The sequence below is a fragment of the Dermochelys coriacea genome, chromosome 7 (assembly GCF_009764565.3).
Source record: "Dermochelys coriacea isolate rDerCor1 chromosome 7, rDerCor1.pri.v4, whole genome shotgun sequence".
In the NCBI taxonomy this organism is placed as follows: domain Eukaryota; kingdom Metazoa; phylum Chordata; order Testudines; family Dermochelyidae; genus Dermochelys; species Dermochelys coriacea.
In genome coordinates, this window is record NC_050074.1 from 30,631,576 (window position 1) to 30,650,566 (window position 18,991).

The 18,991-nt window shown below is 51.6% G+C and overlaps 1 protein-coding gene across 9 annotated transcripts in view; it reads right to left on the reverse strand.

The window, feature by feature from the left end:
• Nucleotides 1–18,991, reverse strand: part of PC (pyruvate carboxylase) — a 240,543-nt gene that overhangs the window by 91,529 nt on the left and 130,023 nt on the right. For all 9 annotated transcript variants that reach the window (XM_038408867.2, XM_043519549.1, XM_038408865.2 and 6 more), the window contains one exon: nt 15,168–15,286. In XM_038408867.2, the coding sequence (XP_038264795.1) occupies nt 15,168–15,286 (119 nt within the window). The remainder of the gene's footprint in view (nt 1–15,167; nt 15,287–18,991) is intronic.

Below are 18,991 nucleotides of genomic sequence, written 5' to 3' on the forward strand. Positions count from 1 at the left end.
GAGGGTCCCCCAGCAGAACACAGAGGTTAAGTGACTAGCCCAAGGTGACCTGGTAGAGCTGGAATTAAAATGACTTAGTGCCAGCGTGCCACATCCCCCGCCTCTAGCCAGGCCCCCCTGAAGAGAGAACAGGATGGGGAAGGCCTTCACAGGAGCAATGAGGTCTGGTGGCTAGAACTTTGAAGTGGGAGCCAGGACTCCTGGGTTCTGTACCCAGCTCTGGGGTCTGATGGCTAGAACTTTGAAATGGGAGCCAGGACTCCTGGGTTCTGTACCTGGCTCTGGGTAGGAAGTGGGGTCTAGTGTTTTAGAGGAGCTGGAAGCTAAGTTCTTTCCCCAGCTTTGGAAGGGGAGTCAAGTCTGCTGGTTGGGGGGAGCTGGGATGCAGGTTGCCTGGGTTCTATCCTCACCTCAGGGGCAGCGGGGTCTAGTGCTCAGAGGCCTGGGAGTCAGGACTCCTGAGTTCTAGCCTAGCTCTGGGAGGGGAGTGGTATGCAATGGTTAGAGCAGGGTGTGCTTAAATGGCACAAAGAGGCTTTTATTTAATGGAGAAGTCCATTGTGCATGAATGCCATATCTTCTCCCTGGGCCCTGCTCTCATCCCTTATCAATGGTTCCCTGACAAGGCTATTTAGCCTCTTCTCCCCTTGACAAATTGGTTCTGAGCCGGATTTATTTATTTTATGCAGGCCCAACAGTCCTTAGATTGCTGTTTGGGCCTTTTAATGCAGTGATTAATTGGGAAAGGTTGGAGTTTTTTATGTTCATTAAAGGTTACAGGATACAGGATTGAGATGCAAATATCTCAGTGTGAAGAGCTAAGTGCGTCGTAAAAGAAGCCTGCACACTGGCCCCAGTGTGGCTATAAATCTAGCTACATATTACCAAAATAAATATAAACTAGATCTCCTGTTAAAGAAGTCTGAGAGGTGGGTTGTTTGAGCACTGACAGCAGGATTCAAGAGCTCTTTACAGGGTAAATCCACTGCCATCTAGCATGTTTTTTATCTGCACCTGTCGCTATAGTATGGGAACCTTGCAACCACAAATGGATTTATTTGTCTTACAGTAACGAGTAATTGAGATGGGACGGAGGCCCACTGTGCTGGATCAGGGCCCCAATTGTTTTGTGTGCTGCACATATTCCCGCTTGAGATCGGGGAGACCCTGCTGCTCCGGGTGATGCACAGATACACAAGAAGAGACAGTCCCTGCCCCAAAGACCTCAAAGTCTAAACAGACAAAGCGCTGGAGGGGAAATTGAACCATAGAAGAGAGAAGAGACTTACCCCAGGTCAGAGGCAGAACAAGGAATTAGAACCCAGAAGTCCTGACTCCCACTCTAGTGGCCTCACCTCTAAATCAGACCTCTTGATATAACCTCACATTGCCCCCTGAGGTGAAAGGAAATGTGATTCCCATTTTACAGCTGAGGAAACCAAGGCACAGAGCAAGGAAGGTCATGCACGGGAGCCAGGAATTGACCCCAGATCTCCAGAGTCCCAGCTGGGTGCTGTAAGCCCAGCCTGAAAGTCGACTTAGCAAACAGCCCAGAGTTTCTTGGGAGTCTCAGGTCTGACCAGCTGGCCAGGGGTTTGCAATGGTAAATACTTTGAAGTTATAAACTGGGCTATGAACCTGTCCTGAGGATAATTATAGTGATCCAAGGAGACAATTACAATTATTACAGTAGGAGACAGCAGGTGGCACTGTTTCTGGCAATATGGCAAGTTGTGTCAGTGAGAGAGAAGCAGGAGGTCTAGTGGATAGCACAGGAGCAGTGGGGACTGGAGTATGATCTAATCTTGGGACAACTAGCAGAAAATCTTCCCAGCTTCCGCTCCTACCACTTCTAGCTCTAAAAACAGACTCTTGGCAACATCTCCTCCTTGCCAGAGGGCAAAAGGGCCTTTCATTTGGATAAATACAAGGTTTCCGGTGTCAGATCTTGGGCCATCAAGGATACCAGAGGTGACATCGGCTAAGCCCAGCCAAAAGCAACATGCGCAGCTTCGAGGTTCTGCGGCAGTCTGCAACAGACAAGAGGTTTGGAGAGAACTGAGAGCCCTGTTGGGACAGTGCGAGTCAAAGGAAGAGCTGCAGTGGATGATGTGTTGTTTCAGCAAAGGACCTTGAGATTCGGCACAGGCTTTAATATAGCGTTGCATGTTCATATGATAAATATTTTATACTGCACCCGCCGGAGTGACAGCAAGGCCTGTGATAGGAGAAATCAGACAGGCTGCCAGCATGTCACACAAATCAAAAAGTGCTCTGACATCCTCATTGCTTGTTATTAGGAGTATTATGGTAGATTCTACAGACCCCAACCGGTTGGGGCCTCTGCGCACCGGGTGCTGCACAGACAGTGAAAGACTGCGCCAAGGAGCTCCCAGTGGAAATATGCATGGGAGGGAGGGGGAACCAAGGCATAGAGAGGGGAAGGGACTTGCCCAGGGTCACCCAGCAGGTCACAATGGCAGAGCTAAGAATAGAGACCAGGAGGCTCTGATTCCCAGTGTACTCCTTGTTCTAACCACTGAAGCCTATTCTCTCCCTGGCACTAGGAACAGACCCTAGATGTCCTGACTCCCAGTCCGCCCCACTCTGACCACTACACCCGCATTTCCATCCCAGAGCTGAGGATAGAACCCAGGAGTCCTGGCTCCCAGCCCCACCCCCACCTGCTCTAACAAGCAAAGTACATTGCCTCTATTATGCAGCAAGGCACTGAACACAAACCACATGTTTAGAAAGAATCGTTGTAGGGGAAGATTGTCTATATACTTGCTTTTTGTGTATTTTTATGGCGTATTGATCTCAAGGGAGAGTAATTTGTCTGGCGTGTGCCAAAGCATGCAAGCAATTATACAGCTTAGACTCCTTCTCAGCCAGCTCCCTGGAGCTGAGGTGATAGCGAGGGAGCTCAGTGGAAATGCCAGCGTAGATAGCTAGCTCCAGGCACTGACACACATGGGGATCATATGCAGAGTTTAGTAAATGTGCGTGCAGTGTATTATATTTGTATGCCTCATATTACACTTGCACACACTACATTAAACAGACACCCTGCATATTAAATATGCATGTAATATATATTATAATTGCATGCAGTAAATATATATAATATACTACATGCAGTATATTAAATAAGCGCAAAGTATATTACATCTGCATGCAGAAAATTACCTGTGCATACAGTAAACTACCTGTGTATGTAGTATATGAATATTTGCACGCAGTAAATACGTAGCTGTGTGAGGTATATTACATTTACCTGCAGCATATATATGCGCATGATGCATACTACACATGCATGTACTGTGTTTGCATGCAGCATGTTACATATGCATGCAGTATATTTAACAGGCACTCAAAATATGTACACAATGTATATATCTGTATGCAATATATTGCATATGCACACAAGATATTAACTATCCAAACAGTACATTATATTTTGATGCACTATATCAGTGGTTCTCAAACTTTTGTATTGGTGACCCCTTTCACACAGCAAGCCTCTGAATGCGACCCCCCCAACCCTTATAAATTAAAAACACTTTTTTATATTTAACAGTATTATAAATGCTGGAGGTGAAGTGAGGTTTAGGGTGAGGGCGGACAGCTCGCAACCCCCCATCTAATAACCTCATGACTCCCTGAGGGGTCCCGACCCCATGTTTGAGAACCCCGGCTCTATATTAAATAAGCACATAGTATACTAGATCTGCATGCTGTATATATATAAGCATGCAGTATATTGCAGTATAAACACAAAAAGAAAAGGAGTACTTGTGGCACCTTAGAGACTAACAAATTTATTTGAGCATAAGCTTTCGTGAGATGCATCCGATGAAGTGAGCTGTAGCTCACGAAAGCTTATGCTCAAATAAATTTGTTAGTCTCTAAGGTGCCACAAGTACTCCTTTTCTTTTTGTGAATACAGACTAACACGGCTGCTACTCTGAAACCTGTCAGTATAAACACAGTATACGTGTGTATATGTGTAGGTATATATGCAATCTATTACATATGCATACTGTATATTATATTTGCATGCAGTATATCTATCTATATCTATCTATATATCTATCTATGTATCTTGGCACGTGGTAAATGACCTTTGCAGGCAGCATGTTAGATTTGGAAGCTGCATATATATGCATGCAGTATATTGCAATGTGCACACAGTATATCTATAATGGCATGCAGTCGATTACATTTGCATTGCAACAGCCCCATTGATTTTCAGTGCCACGAGATCTGTTTGCTTTTGGATTTCCTGCCACCTCAAATTAGATTTCCCCCCCAAGAAATGAGGCAAAATTATCTCTGCTAACGCTGCAGCAACCCAGCCAGGTGCAAGGTGGCTGGCAGTTTTGGATGGCTGGGCCAGATAATGAACACAGTACATTCTGTGTGTCTGGCCCTGACCTCAGAACATAGCAGTTAAGCCTGAGCAACCTGTGCTGTTAAGGAGAGACCAATTTGTTTGCACCAGCGCTGGAGAATTAAGAAGAGCAGATGGAAACTTTCCAAGGGCACAGTTGGGAAAGGAGAGAGAGGATCCTAGCGCGTGTGCCCACAAAAACAATTGCACACAACACCTACCAGCCGCCCAATTGTCTCCAGCAGGGGGCACATACACTGACCCCAGCCCGATTTTCTCCAGCAGGGGGCAGCAGCCCCCCCAATGCTATCTAAGAACGTGGGCACTGTCATGCAGAATCAGACCAATGAGCCATCTAACCTGGTATCTGACCCCCCCTTAACCCAATTCCTGCTGTGTTGGATCAGATCTAGGGGGCCATCCAGCCTTGTATCCCTCCCCCGACCCCAGATCAGACCAATATGCTGGTCTTGGGTCTTTGACAAAGGCTGTCCCCAGAAGTTTCAGAACAGTCAGAAAACCTCAGAACCTGTTGATACCAGGACCCTGACTCTGCTGGCAACCACCAAGGACTGGGCCTCAGACCTGAAGCGAACTGCTCTGACTTTAAGCACTGCTGCCATCTAACCAAGTCCCTGTCTGGCCCCAGTTCCTGTCATAGAATCATAGAATATCAGGGTTGGAAGGGACCTCAGGAGGTCATCTAGTCCAACCCCCTGCTCAAAGCAGGACCAATCCCCAACTAAATCATCCCAGCCAGGGCTTTGTCAAGCCTGACCTTAAAAACCTCAAAGGAAGGAGATTCCACCACCTCCCTAGGTAATCCGTTCCAGTGCTTCACCACCGTCCTAGTGAAAAAGTTTTTCCTAATATCCAACCTAAACCTCCCCGACTGCAACTTGAGACCATTACTCCTCGTTCTGTCATCTGCTACCACTGAGAACAGTCTAGATCCATCCTCTTTGGAACCCCCTTTCAGGTAGTTGAAAGCAGCTATCAAATCCCCCCTTATTCTTCTCTTCCGCAGACTAAACAATCCCAGTTCCCTCAGCCTCTCCTCATAAGTCATGTGTTCCGGTCCCCTAATTGCCCTCCGCTGGACTTTTTCCAATTTTTCCACATCCTTCTTGTAGTGTGGGACCCAAAACTGGACACAGTACTCCAGATGAGGCTCCACCAATGTCGAATAAAGGGTAACGATCATGTCCCTTGATCTGCTGGCAATGCCCCTACTTATACATCCCAAAATGCCATTGGCCTTCTTGGCAACAAGGGCACACTGTTGACTCATATCCAGCTTCTCGTCCACTGTAACCCCTAGGTCCTTTTCTGCAGAACTGCTGCCTAGCCATTCAGTCCCTACTCTGTAGCGATGCATGGGATTCTTCTCTCCTAAGTGCAGGACTCTGCACTTGTCCTTGTTGAACCTCATCAGATTTCTTTTAGCCCCTTCCTCTAATTTGTCTAGGTCCCTCTGCATCCTATCCCTATCCTCCAATGTTTCTACCACTCCTCCCAGTTCAGTGTTATCTGCAAACTTGCTGAGGGTGCAATCCATGCCATCCTCCAGATCATTAATGAAGATATTGAACAAAACCAGCCCCAGGACCGACCCTTGGGGCACTCCGCTTGATACCGGCTGCCAACTAGACATGGAGCCATTGATCACTACCCGTTGAGACCGACAATCTAGCCAGCTTTCTAGCCACCTTATAGTCCATTCATCCAGCCCATACTTCTTCAACTTGTTGGCAAGAATACTATGGGAAACCATGTCAAAAGCTTTGCTAAAGTCAAGGAATAACATGTCCATTACTTTCCCCTCATCCACAGAGCCAGTTATCTCGTCATAGAAGGCAATTAGGTTAGTCAGGCATGACTTGCCCTTGGTGAATCCATGCTGACTGTTCCTGATCACTTTCCTCTCCTCTAAGTGCTTCAGAATTGATTCCTTGAGGACCTGCTCCAGGATTTTTCCAGGACTGAGGTGAGGCTGACTGGCCTGTAGTTCCCCAGATCCTCCTTCTTCCCTTTTTTAAAGATGGGCACTATATTAGCCTTTTTCCAGTCATCTGGGACCTCCCCTGAGCGCCATGAGTTTTCAAAGATAATGGCCAATGGTTCTGCACTCACATCTGCCAACTCCTTTAGCACTTTCGGATGCAGCGCTGTCATGTGCCAGCACCTTGCCATCGGGCAATGCACAAACCCTCACAATACCCTTGTGTGGTGGGGAAGCGCCATTATCCTCAGTGTACAGAGGGAGAAACAGACACAGAGACTAAGTGACTTGCCTGAGGTCTGTGGCAGAGCAGGGAAGAGAGCCCAGGGGTCCTGGCTCCCAGGTCCTCTGCTCTAATCCACTCCCCCCACCTCCCTCCCAGAGCCAGCTGACTCCCAGCAATTCCTGCTCTAACCACTAGATATCACTCCCTTCCCACCGATGGAAATAGAATCTCAGAGTCCTGACCCCCACAGCCTTCTGGTCTAGCCACTAGACCCCACTTTCCTGTCAGAGCCAGCAATAGAACCCAGAAACCCTCACCCAGGAATGGGGTCGAATGGGTTAGAGCAGGGGGGCTGGGAGCCAGGACTCCTGGGTTCTCTCCCCAGCTCTGGGACAGAAGCAGAGTTTGGTGATTAGAGGAAGTGATGGGGTCCATGTAAAAAAATCACCAAGAAGCCCCCCAGCCATCCAAGACAGAGATAACCTTCCTGCTGCCCCCCCCCGCCCCACCTCCCTCACAGACAATTGAAGCAAAGAGAAAAGCAAGGCAGGCTCCCCAGCCCATCAGCTCAGCCTGGATTCTCAGGCCAGGGGCTGCCCACACAATTCAGGAAGAAAACCAGACTGAAAAAATAAAAGCAACAAGGTTGGGAGCAGCAGTGCCCTCCACCGCACAATGGAGAGCTGGACGCATGCTAGGGCGGAGAAAGAGAGAGCTGATTTCAAGAGCATTACATGGCTATTTTTAGGTATGGCTCTACCGGCCCATAAACCATAGAGCCAGGGTGGGGTGGCTCGGGGAGGAGGAGCAGCAATGGGGCATGACTTGGGGTCTCTCATTATGATCTAGATCCCCCCCCACTCCCCAAAGGGCTAGGAGAGAAGTGGCTTGGATACAGCATTCCCATTTATCATCACAGTGTGTATTGCAGCAACATGTAGATGCCAGGCGCTGCACAGACCCTGATCAAGACTGGGGCCCATGGTTGTGCAAACACCCAGTGAGAGACAGTCTCTGTCCCAATGAGGTTACAGCCGAAACAGACAATGGGTGGGCAGGGAAACTAAGTCACAGAGAGGCAAACAGACTTCCCCAAGGGCAGTGATAGAGCCAGGAATAGAACCCAGGTTTCCTGACTCCCAGTCCACCTCTGCTCCAATCCAGTAGACCCCACCCCCCTTCCAGAGTTAGGAACAGAACCCAGGAGTCCTGACCCCCAATCCATGCTCTTAGACGTTAGAGGCCACTGCCTGAGAACCATCTCATTTAAACTGATTTGCTCCTAGTGTATACAATAGGGTTGCCAACTTTCTAGTTGCACAAAACAAACACCCTTGCCCCGCCCCTTCCATGTGGCCCCACCCCTTCCCGAGGCCCCACCCCCACTCATTCCATTCCCCCGTCCCTCTGTCACTTGCTCTCCCCCACCCTCACTCACTCACTCATTTTCACCAGGCTGGCGCAGGGACTTGAAGTGCAGGAAGGGGTGAGGGCTCCAGCTGGGAGTTTGGTTCCCAGCTAATGGGAGTTGCGGAGCCGGTGCTCAGGGTGGGGACAGTGCACAGAGCCCCTGTGGCTGCCCCTATGCCTGGGAGCCAGAGGGACATGCCAGCTGCTTCCTGCAAGCCGTGCAGATCCAGCTAGGGAGCCTACCAGCCCCGTGCCAACCAGACTTTTAACGGCCTGGTCAGCGGTGCTGACTGGAGCTGCCAGGGTCTCTTTTCGACTGGATCCAGTTGAAAACCGGACCCCTGGCAACCCTAGTATACAACAGCGCCTGAGCTGAGCCATGTTACATTGACAGCCACCAAACAATGTCACAAATGCTGCAAATTAGAGCAGTTAGTGGGGGTGGTCTCTCGGAGCCAGGACTCATGGGTTCTATCGCAACTCTGGGAGGGAAATAGGGTCTAGTGGTTAGAATGGGGGGCTGCAAGTCCTCCAGCCCTTTACCCTTCCATGCCTCCATTTCTCTGAGAGTCAAATACTTCACAGCATCACTGTGCAGAGAGGAGGCTGGCCTGGCGGGGGGGCACGGGGTTCATGCAGCACTTCAATCAAGTCTCAGAGCTAAAACCTCATTCCAGCCCCAAAGTGTTAACAACTCCCCCTCATAGCTGCTCGAGCCACCCAGGCTAAGATTTACATTCAGCCTAAGCTCCGTGGGTTGAAACTTCAAAGAGATTCTGCTTCCCAACTCCAGCAAAGGAACGCGGACGCCTCCAGCCTCCTCCTTGCCATGCCAGCGCCCCCAGGCATGGGGCCAGGGCCAGACACCCTCAGCTGGAAATGAATGACACCACCCCTCAATCCTTCCTCACTACTCTCCAAGTGGTGACCAGGAGTACCAAGTTGCTAGTGTCATCTTCACGGGAGAGGCGCTGGAGGGAGCGGAGTGAGAACACTGGCTGTGAAAGCTACGCCTGGTTACCCCAGTCCCACCAGAGGGCGCTGTAGGGAGCAGACACACTGGCTGTGGGGGAGCTCCTGCTTCCTCCAGTCCTGGCCTGTCCCAGCAGGGGGCACTTTAGGGAGCAGGGCAGGAGCAGTGGCTGTGAGGGAGCTTCTGGCTAATCCAGTCCCAGCCTCTCCCAGAAGGGGGCATTCTAGGGCCCCAGCTCAAACTAAGAGCAACTTGGCAAACAGTGGAGGAGATGTTTGGAAACTGCCCTGACCATGATCCGCATGCCCTGTATGTACCTATCTCCGGGAGACCCCTGAGGCCAGACAGACTGGGGAGAGAAATCCCCAGAGCCCCCCAGGCAGGCACACACCGACCCCTCTGTAGCGAAGCATGCTGTCAGCAGAACACATGGCCTGGCTAGAGCCTCCCTGGGAGTAGAGAAGGCTGCTTGGGGAACTGTAAAGCCAGAGGCTGCATCCCGCTAATTAGAGCTAATTTTTCTAATTGGCTGCATATGTCCAATGCTGATGAGGATTTATGGCATTGTTAATGCCCCTGGAAACACACAGCGCCCCCCCCCCGCCCTTTTCCCATTCCTAATCTCCCAATATCCAGCTAATTGATAACAACTTCACATTCATTATAGTGCCTGGCTTTGCCAAGAGACTCTCTCTCTAGACATGGCTGTGGTCCATGCATTGTTTATACAGGATCTCTTGCCCGAGGCTGAGATGCAGCTGCCTCTGGGGTGGGACACTGGGGCTGTTTATACAGGATCCCTCACCCAGGGCTGAGATGCAGCCGCCTCTGGGGTGGGACACTGGGGCTGTTTATACAGGATCCCTCACCCACGGCTGAGATGCAGCCGCCTCTGGGGTGGGACACAGGAGTTGTTTATACAGGTCTCTCACCCAGGGCTGAGATGCAGCCGCCTCTGGGGTGGGACACTGGAGCTGTTTATACAGGATCCTCCAGCTAGGGCGAGATGAGCTGTCATTACCTCTTTGTTACAAAAGGAGATGCTGAGGCCCAGGATGGGGCAATGACTTGCACACGCTCATTGGCAGTGAAGGGAGTAGAAGCCAGTCGCCTCAGAGTGAGCACAATGGTTTAGCCACTCCCGCATAGCTGCAATCCTGCCCCGCTGCCCTCTTCAGGTCTATGAGACTATAATAGGATGATTGGCCCTTTAAGGGCCAGGGGGCTTGAGCCAGTCAGCTGTTTTATTTATCAGAGTCAGACCCAGCTAAGAAGTCTCAGAGTTTTCCAGCCCTCAGACCCCTCTTATGGCTCTTTCTCTGCGATGTTTCAGTGGGTACACCCCGGAGCTGGATGCAGCATCCCAGTCACTTGTGCCGTGAGGTCACCTCCCTGCTCCTATTCAATGCTGCCTGCTGATTCACCCCAGGATTGCATTCAATCTCGGCTCCCCGTTCACATTGGGAGCTCACAGTCACTTGGTTTTCACCAGGATCCGACTCCTTTCCAGAGTCCCTGAGTCCCAGGGCTCAGATTCCCCCCCCCCTGCATCTTGTAGGTGCAGCTGACATTTCTTGTCCCAATACACATGACCTTGCCTCTGGCTGTAGGAAAATGCACCTTCTTCGAATAAGCCCAGCTTCCCAAGTGACCCCGAGTTGGAAAAAAGTTTGGAAGGGGCATTCCTGTGAGACACAGATCCATAGACTGTACGGCCCGAAGACACCTTAGACCATCCAGTCAGACCTTCTGTCTATTACAGGCCATTCCATTTCCCCCAGCTCCCACAGGATCAAGTCCAGTATCTAGTGTGTGTTTAAAACTTGCCATCTAGTGCTGGGCACTGGCAGAGACAGGCTGCTGCACTAGCTGGATGTTGGTCCTGAGCCACTCTGAGCTACATTCGCCACTGCTCAGGAAGCCACAAATGGTCCTGGCTTCGTTTGCACCCATTTTGCAGGACGAACAAAGGATGGTGCAGCAGTTCAGGTGCTAGCATGGGCCACTTGGGTTCTGTCACAAACCCTGGACCAGACACGAGGGGCGAGATACACAGAGGTACTTCTGGGTTGCAGTGTCTAAGCCTGAGTGCTCCCACGGGGCCTGCTGCCAAGCGGAGTTCTTGGCTCCAAGTCAGGCGCCCCACGCCTTGCGTGTAAGGAAAGGATGCTCAGAAGCCAGCAAGCTGCGCAGGGAGCTGGCTCAGCTAGCCAGGGGTGAAATGCAGAGGAAAAGGGCAGAGCTCATGGTCCAGCACCTCACTCATCTGTGAGCCCTCTCCTGGAGTTGGGTGCCTAAGACAGGCCGGCCCTTTCTCATGGAAAACCAGAGAGTCCTGCCCCTGAATAGCCAAGAGCTTGGCACTCAGGGCACTCATCAGGGCTGTGGAAAGATGTGTTCAAGTCCCTGCATGGGCTCAGGCAAAGTGAGGATTCCAACCGCATCTCCCACAGCCCAGGTACGTGCCCAGCCCACTGGGCTGTTATCTATTCTGAGCCAGACTTACACACATGCTGTCATTTGCACAAGGCCCAATCCTGAGCATGCTCAAAGCACACCTACAGAATCAGGGCCCACTGGCAAGCTGGGGGGAACACACAGTGGGGGGAACACAGTGGGGGGAACACACAGTGTGAGAATCCTGCTTCAGGGCTGCTGGGGTTTTGGCTTGTGCGAGGCTCCAAGCTGCCTGTAATCTGTTGTGTGCCATCAGGAGTCAGTGGGTGTGTACGTACCAACCGGCAGGGAATTGCAGGGGGCTGAACAGTTTCAGTGGCACCTAAATGTTGGACTTAGGCATCTACATCCTTTTGTGGGTCTAGCCCCTAAGGAGCTTTGCGAAGCTGGCCCTTGGCTGCTCTGTGCCTCAGTTTCCCCCATCTGCACAATGATGGTAATAGCCCTGCCCCATCTCCCCCGGGGGTTGTGAGGATAATGCATTAGAGAAGTGCCAGGGGCCATGGGGGGACAAGATAAGTATCTGAGATAGAAGCACACATCTGATTTGCCGAGCACACCTGGCCGAGATCATGGCAAGATGACTTCTCATCCTGATGCATAACCTCCAGGCCTTCATCAGCACAGACAATGCCCAGGTGGTGGGGGCTGCCATGCTGGTAGCAAGGCACCCGCTAGCCAGCAGGATCAGAAAGGATCCCACTCTGGCTGCAGTCTGGGCTGTCTCTCACCCGCTCACGTGGCAAGGCCTCGTAACCGGGGGCCAGACATCACCCTGCTGGGAGTGCTGATGAACTGAACAAGGTGACAGTGTGTTTGGGGTTTCAATAACTGTGCAGCCATTCTTTGCTCTCGGGGCTTGATAGTGGGGTCTATCGATGGCACTTACATGGCCCCATCGCTACACTGTCTGAGTGCCTCATGAGTAGTAATGTATTATCCCCAAGACTCCTCGGGTAGGCAGGGCAGAGCAGAGCAGAGATCTCTGTTGTACAATGGGTAAAAGGAGGCACCCAGAGGATAAGTGACTTGCCCAATGTCTGTGGTGGAGCAGGAAGTGAACCCTGGTGTCTCAAGTCCTCAGCTAGAGTCCTAAACACTGGGCCATCCTTCCTCCAGTCTATAATTATTTTATCATTCATTATTTATTTCATTATTTATGTATGGGTTTTGAGCAATTAAATGTGCAGCGCTCTGGGCCCCGATTTTGATCAGGGAGGTCTGTACAGCACCCAGCACAATGTGGGGAGCGGGGAGGGGGATCTCAGTTGGGCCTTTGGATTGCTACCATCATCTGAATAGGCTTGAAAGGATGAGATTTTTAATCTGTAAACATCGGTTTCACCGCACACACAAACTCACACAAAAATACTTCCAAACGCAACAGTGGAAATGTATAGACGGGCAGTGTACGAAAAATGCTGCTCGGAAACTTATTCAAATTTGATTTAAGGAGATTTACTTGGTCTATTTGCGACGTTGACCATTTGTGTTTTAATGGCTATGAAGCTTTGACTTTTTGAATCTCAGCGTCTCCTGTCATTCAATAATTATTGTCTCACTCCCCCATTCTGTGGCCCTCCCCATAATTTCCTGCAACTGTGAACATTTAAATCAATAAAAATTGTAAAAAGCATTAAAATAAACATCGCTATTATCTGTCACTATAAACAATGAAAAATTCAAATCAAATTTGGCCAAATCCTCTATATAAACAACAACAACACGCCAGGAGAATCACAATCTCAGCACATAGGACTCAGGCACCCAGCATTGTCGAGCCTCATGATATTCAGTACTTTCCTTAAAGCACCAGCTCCTGGAGTCATGAACTTGTGAGAAACTCAACTTTCTTTTTCTTTTCTGAAGTAATTTTCTAACCTTCGCAGTGGGGGAGAAAACCTGGAAAAGATTAACCTTAAGGGCTCCAAAACCAGAGGGAAAACTAAAAAAACAAGATGAATGTTCAAAAATCTCATTATTTCCTTAGCCAATTTCCTGATTTTAAAGGACCTTCTTGCTGGTTTTTTTAAGCCAAGCTCATAATGTTTAAGCCGAGGTGGTGATTTTTAAAGCCAGTGCGGTGATATTTCCGGGGGTCTCTGGTTTTTTTTCTGCACTAACCTGAAGATTTTCAAGACGATATAACTTGTGGATTTGGAACACCCAAGCCTCAGAGCCTCTGTCGTTGCTGGTGGCAGCTCTGCTGAAATGCCAGTCAACCTGGGAGGAAGGATTTCCTTCTTCCCCTCCCAGGCGGAGTGTGGGGGCTCCCACTTCTCCTTTAGAGCGCGGAGTCTAAAGCTGTGTGCTTGAAAACGTGCCCGAGCTTTGGGGAGGCAAATGCTGCAAGTTCAGCCCAATGTCTTGGTCTGCATCTAACTGCAAATGTGACATCCACCTTTAATGGCCTGCTGAACTGCCTGCTCATACAACAGCAACCAAGATGTGGTCTCAGCTCTCCAGAAATTCAGCTCTCCGGAGCATATCACACAAGGCTATGAGCCGGGCACAGGGCTATTCTAGTGCATACGTTATATGCTGATGGAATTTGGCTTGCATTAGCACTAGGAGCCCCAGTCATGGGCCAGGACCCATTGTGCCACGTGCTGTACAAACACAGAACAGGAAGACATCCCTGCATCAAAGCAGAAGAGACAGGTTCTGGGGCATACCTGGCTGGTTGGGCCCATTAGTCTGATCTGGAACGGCAGGATGGGAGGCCGAGCTAGATGCACCTATTGGTCTGAGATGGGGCAGCAAGCAGCGTTTGGATTCAGGGCACCCTCTTCCCCGCTCCATCCCATATGTCACACACAACATTCCCACACTCCTCCATCCTTTCATCTCCTCCTCCCAAGGGTTGGTCCTTGCCCCTCTGCATTTGCCAGATGCCCCTCCACCTCTCAAATCCTTCCTCCAACTACCAAGCCTCTCCACAGCCCACCTTTCTCATCCTAGGCTTTGTGTCTACCTTATTTGCAAGGATCATCAGCTGTGTGGGGCAGGAGATGGGTCTTGGCCCTGACTGTGAGCTGCTGGGTACATAGGTTGTAGTATATAAAATATTCCTGCTGCAGAACTGAGAGAAGAGGGCCAGGGTGACCACCCCACATTCACGCCCCAAAATCGCAGCTTTCGTTTAAAAAAAAAAAGAAGTCGGCCTGGCTTATGGTTCCAGAGAAAACCTTCAAAATGTGACAAGGGTGTAACTGATGCAGCAACACCAGCCTGCATCTGCAGAGAGCCTGAGCCGATTGTTCTGAGAGGGGGGAGCTGCCGTGAGTGTCACCAATGCCTGAGTCCGCAGAGAGCCTGAGCCAATCGTTCTGAGAGGGGAGAGCTGCCCTGAGTGTCACTGATGCAGCCTGAGTCTGCAGAGAGCCTGAGATGATCACTCCAAAAAGAGGGAACTGACACATAATTCTCTCTGTTGGGTGTTACTTCTGAACCCTAATGATGCACACTTCAGTGTCTACCTATCTATCAGATCCCTGTGTGACTCCACTAGATATATCTCCATTTGATGATGGGTCTCCCGCTGGAGATCAATGAGTTAGCCAGTTTTTAGTCCATTTGACCGGTGTCAGATGATGCCATATACAGAGCTAATACCACCTCCCTGCTCCTACTCCATATCCCTCTGTTTAGACAGCTAAGAAGGTGCCCCACCACCACAGAGTGGGGCGCGAGAGGCATCACTTACTCTGTGATCTCTTCTGTCACCGTGTGCTCCACTTGAAGCCGGGAATTCACCTCAATGAAGTAGTGTTTGCCATATTTATCTACCAGGAACTCCACGGTGCCGGCATTTTCATATCCTACCTGCAAGGAGATTAGGGGTTCATGAGGGTCTGAGCATTCTAACTGTGTCTCTCAGTGGCAAATATATACAGAGCTGCCGCGGTCTGCGTTAGAGCACAGGACTGGGAGACAGGGCTGCTGTGTTCTATTCCTGACTTGGGTCTAGTGGTTAGAGCAGAGTGACTGGAACTCTGGGCTCCAGGGATCTATCCTTGATGCTGGAAGGGGAGTGGGGTCTAGTGCTTAGAGCGGAGGGGGCTGAAAGTAAGGACTTCTGAGTTTATCCCTGGCTCTGTGCAGGGACTGGGGTCTAGTGGACAGAGGAGGGCTGGCAGTCAGGACTCCTGGTTTCTGTTTCCCTTGCTGCTGCTTCTCGTGGGGGAAGGAGACTGCCTCTGGGGATGCAAGTGGCAAGGTCCTCTCGGCCAAGTGGGGTGAGGATCCCATTCCCAGGAGGTGGGTGAGGGAGGGCATTGCAGGGACAAACAAGCAGACAGGTGAGCGGCTGTCGTGGCCTCATTCCGTCCCTGGCGGTTAGCTTGTGACACCTTCTCAGGGCAGCTTGGCTGACTGGTTCGCAGCCAAATCCCGGTTGGGTGCAATCAGACATCGTTAGGATATGGCTCTTAATTAGATCCCAGCCCTCTCAACCAAAGCACTTGACTCCAGAAGATGCTGCGCAGGGAGATTTCAGATGCCGAGAGGTAACACTTTCACTGGCCTGGGGCAAGGGTTTGGGGTGCACAAGGGGATGTGGGGTGCAGGCTCTGGGAGGGAGTTTAGGTGTGGGGGGGGCTCAGGGCTGGGGCAGGGGGTTGGGGTGTGGGGTGTAGGAGGGGGGAGGGCTCCAGCTGGGTGGCGCTTACCTCGGGAGGCTTCCGGGCGCTGGTGCAGCGGGGCTAAGGCAGGCTCCCTGGCCCCGCACTGCTCCTGGAAGCAGCTGGCACGTCTCTGTGGCCCCTGGGATGGGGGAAGCCAGGGGGCTCTTTGTGCTGCCCCTATGTGCTGCACCCCACAGCTCCCACTGGCTGCAGTTCCATTGGCTACGGAGTCAGAGCTCAGGGGCAGTGCACGGAGACCCCCTGATCCCCACCCCAGGGGCTGCAGGAACTTGCCAGCCGCTTCTGGGAGTGGTGCAGGGCCAGGGCAGGCAGGGAGCCTGCCTTAGCCCCGCAGCGCTGCCAGACTTCTAGCGGCCTAAAATCTCCTGGTTTGGCTTCAGTAGCTTCCGAGAAATAGAGCCCGATTCCAGGAGACTCCCGGTGAAACCAGGAGGGTTGGCAACCCAAGCTGGAGAACTGAGGCGCAGAGAGGGGAAGGTCAATAGCAGAGCTGGAATTAGAAGACATGTGGGTCCTGACCCCTAGCCCAGTGCTCTATCCTCTCTGCCACAGCCTTCTTGCTGAGCATCTTTCCTGCTGTCCATTGTCAATTAAGGGCATTTCTTGCACCTTCCTATGGAGCAGCGAGACTTGGTCCCTGCTGGAGAGGGATACGGTCACAGCTGGGCCCACTGACCTGCTCGCATGCAGGGGAACTGTGGGGGCTACTAGGCTAGATGGGTCACTGTCTGATCCGGGGCAGCAGGAGGTGCTAGGTGGGCCCATTGGCCTGATCTGGGCTGGTGGTGGGAGCCGGATATTGAGTAGATGAGACCATTGCTCTGATATCCACTAAGCTATCCCTGGTGAGCCAAACACTGGGCATTGGGGATATGTGTTTGCTACAGTGTAACCACAGGCTCACAGATTCCTTCCCCCGCTGCCCCTGATCTCCCGCTCCTCCCTCTGATAACCCCCTGCTGGCCCTCCCCCCATCCTCCTCACCCTCTGCCCAGTGGCCCACGCCTCCTCTAGGAGGCAGCTTTCAAAGCCATTCCCCGCAACCCCTGTCCCCCACTGATCTGTGCCGGTTCCTGAGCCTCCCAACCTCTTCCTGGCTCAGCTTCCCTTCGCCTTATCCAATGTGACTCAAACGCGCCCTGCAGAGCACACGTTGCTTGCATTCACGTTGGACTGAACCCAGGCTATTTGCAAAAACCGTTTCTTTCCCCACATCTGTCCAGGGATCCCAGGTAATGAAAGATTCACGGCTGCTGCCAGGGAGAGCTCGGAATCCCTGTGGCACGACTGGGACCACAGTTAATGTTGCTTTGCAAACAGAGGGGGATGGGAGGAAAGACAATTTCTCTCTCTATGTCGTTTTCCCCCTAGCACTGGAATCTAGTATGACTGCAGCAACTGCAGTGCTTTCTCTGCCAGCTGCTGCGTCCTCCATCCCAGCAGGCGACGTGCAGCTCTGTTAAATCCAGGGAGGTCCGGATAAAATGTAACAGGGGAAGTCTGGAGGATTGGCATGTGCCTAGTGGCTGCTGGCAAACCATTCAGGGGGTGGGTGCTATGCTGGGAGCCCCCTTGTGAAATGAGAGAGGGGCTCGCACCAGGAGGTCAGGAGGAGACGCTTTCCACCGCAGGCAATCCCACTACCCTTTGGAGGGAGATACACAGCCATGCCTCCACTGCTCAGCCTGTGCCCAGAGGTGCTGATGATCACCCCCCTGCCTCACACCGTTCATTACTCTGGGGGTTCCAGCCGAGGCCCTGAGCAGGATGGGGGCTAGCCAGCGAGAAGAGCTCCTGGGCCCAAAGACCCTGCAGTCTAACTAGACAGTGTGGGAGGGGAATCAGCTCCTCGGGGGAGGCAGGCCTCGCACTCAGGTCTCTTTCCTGTCAGCGCAGTGCTCCAGCCATTAAGCCGCAGTGGGATCAGCTAACCTGGCTATCCACTTCAGGTTACATTCTCCAAGAATGCTGACAAAGTTAGCAGGCCTGCCTCTCTGGAGGCATGGTTCCTTACAGGAGAGACATTAACTAGCCATAATGGAAGCAGAGCTCTCAGCCAAGGGCACTAGGATAAGCGGGTAATTTCAGCCTGGCAATATGAACCCCTGCAGAGTCCTCATCCCTCCCCTCTTCAATCAGAAATAAACAGGCCGTTCCCCGGGGAACCCAGCCACTGGAACGGGGCGAGGAACAGGCTGAGGCTGCCACTATCTATGCCATGGGAAGGGGGTCCTGAGTTCTTTGGGGCCCTCTTAGCACTTTTATGGTAATACCTGAGATCCCCATTGTGCCAGGCACTGCACAGACCCCAACTGAGCTTGGGGTCCCCATTGTGCCTGGCACTGCACAGACCCCAACCCAGAGCAGGGCCCCTGTAGTGCCAGGCGCTGCCCAGACACACGAGAGCATCCCTGCCCTGAAGAGTTCACAGTATGAAGAGCCAACAGCTGTTCATAGTCCACTTACTCCTCTCCCTCCCAAAGCTGAGGCCCCATGACAAGCGCATCTCCCCCAGCAATGGCTGGAAAGGAGATCCCACGCTCTGCCCTCCACATGGTTATGATCCGCAGCAGGGCAGAGGAGGTTGCAGGGGACCTAAGTGTCTGGCATAAGCTCCCCTGATCCCTGATGGACTGTTGGGTAATCCTCACACTGCAGTACCAAGAACTCCACCTCCAGCAATAAGTTTAAAGGCCGAATCTCACTGAAGGGCAGCAGAGATAACCTCGTCTCAGCTGAGGTGCAGGTGGCCAGGTGGCAAGCACAGGCTGCCCCCTCATGGATAGAGCCCTGCCAAATTCACAATCCATTTTGGTCAATTTCATGGTTATAGGATTTTTAAAATAGTAAATTTCATGATTTCAGCTATTTAAATCTGAAATTT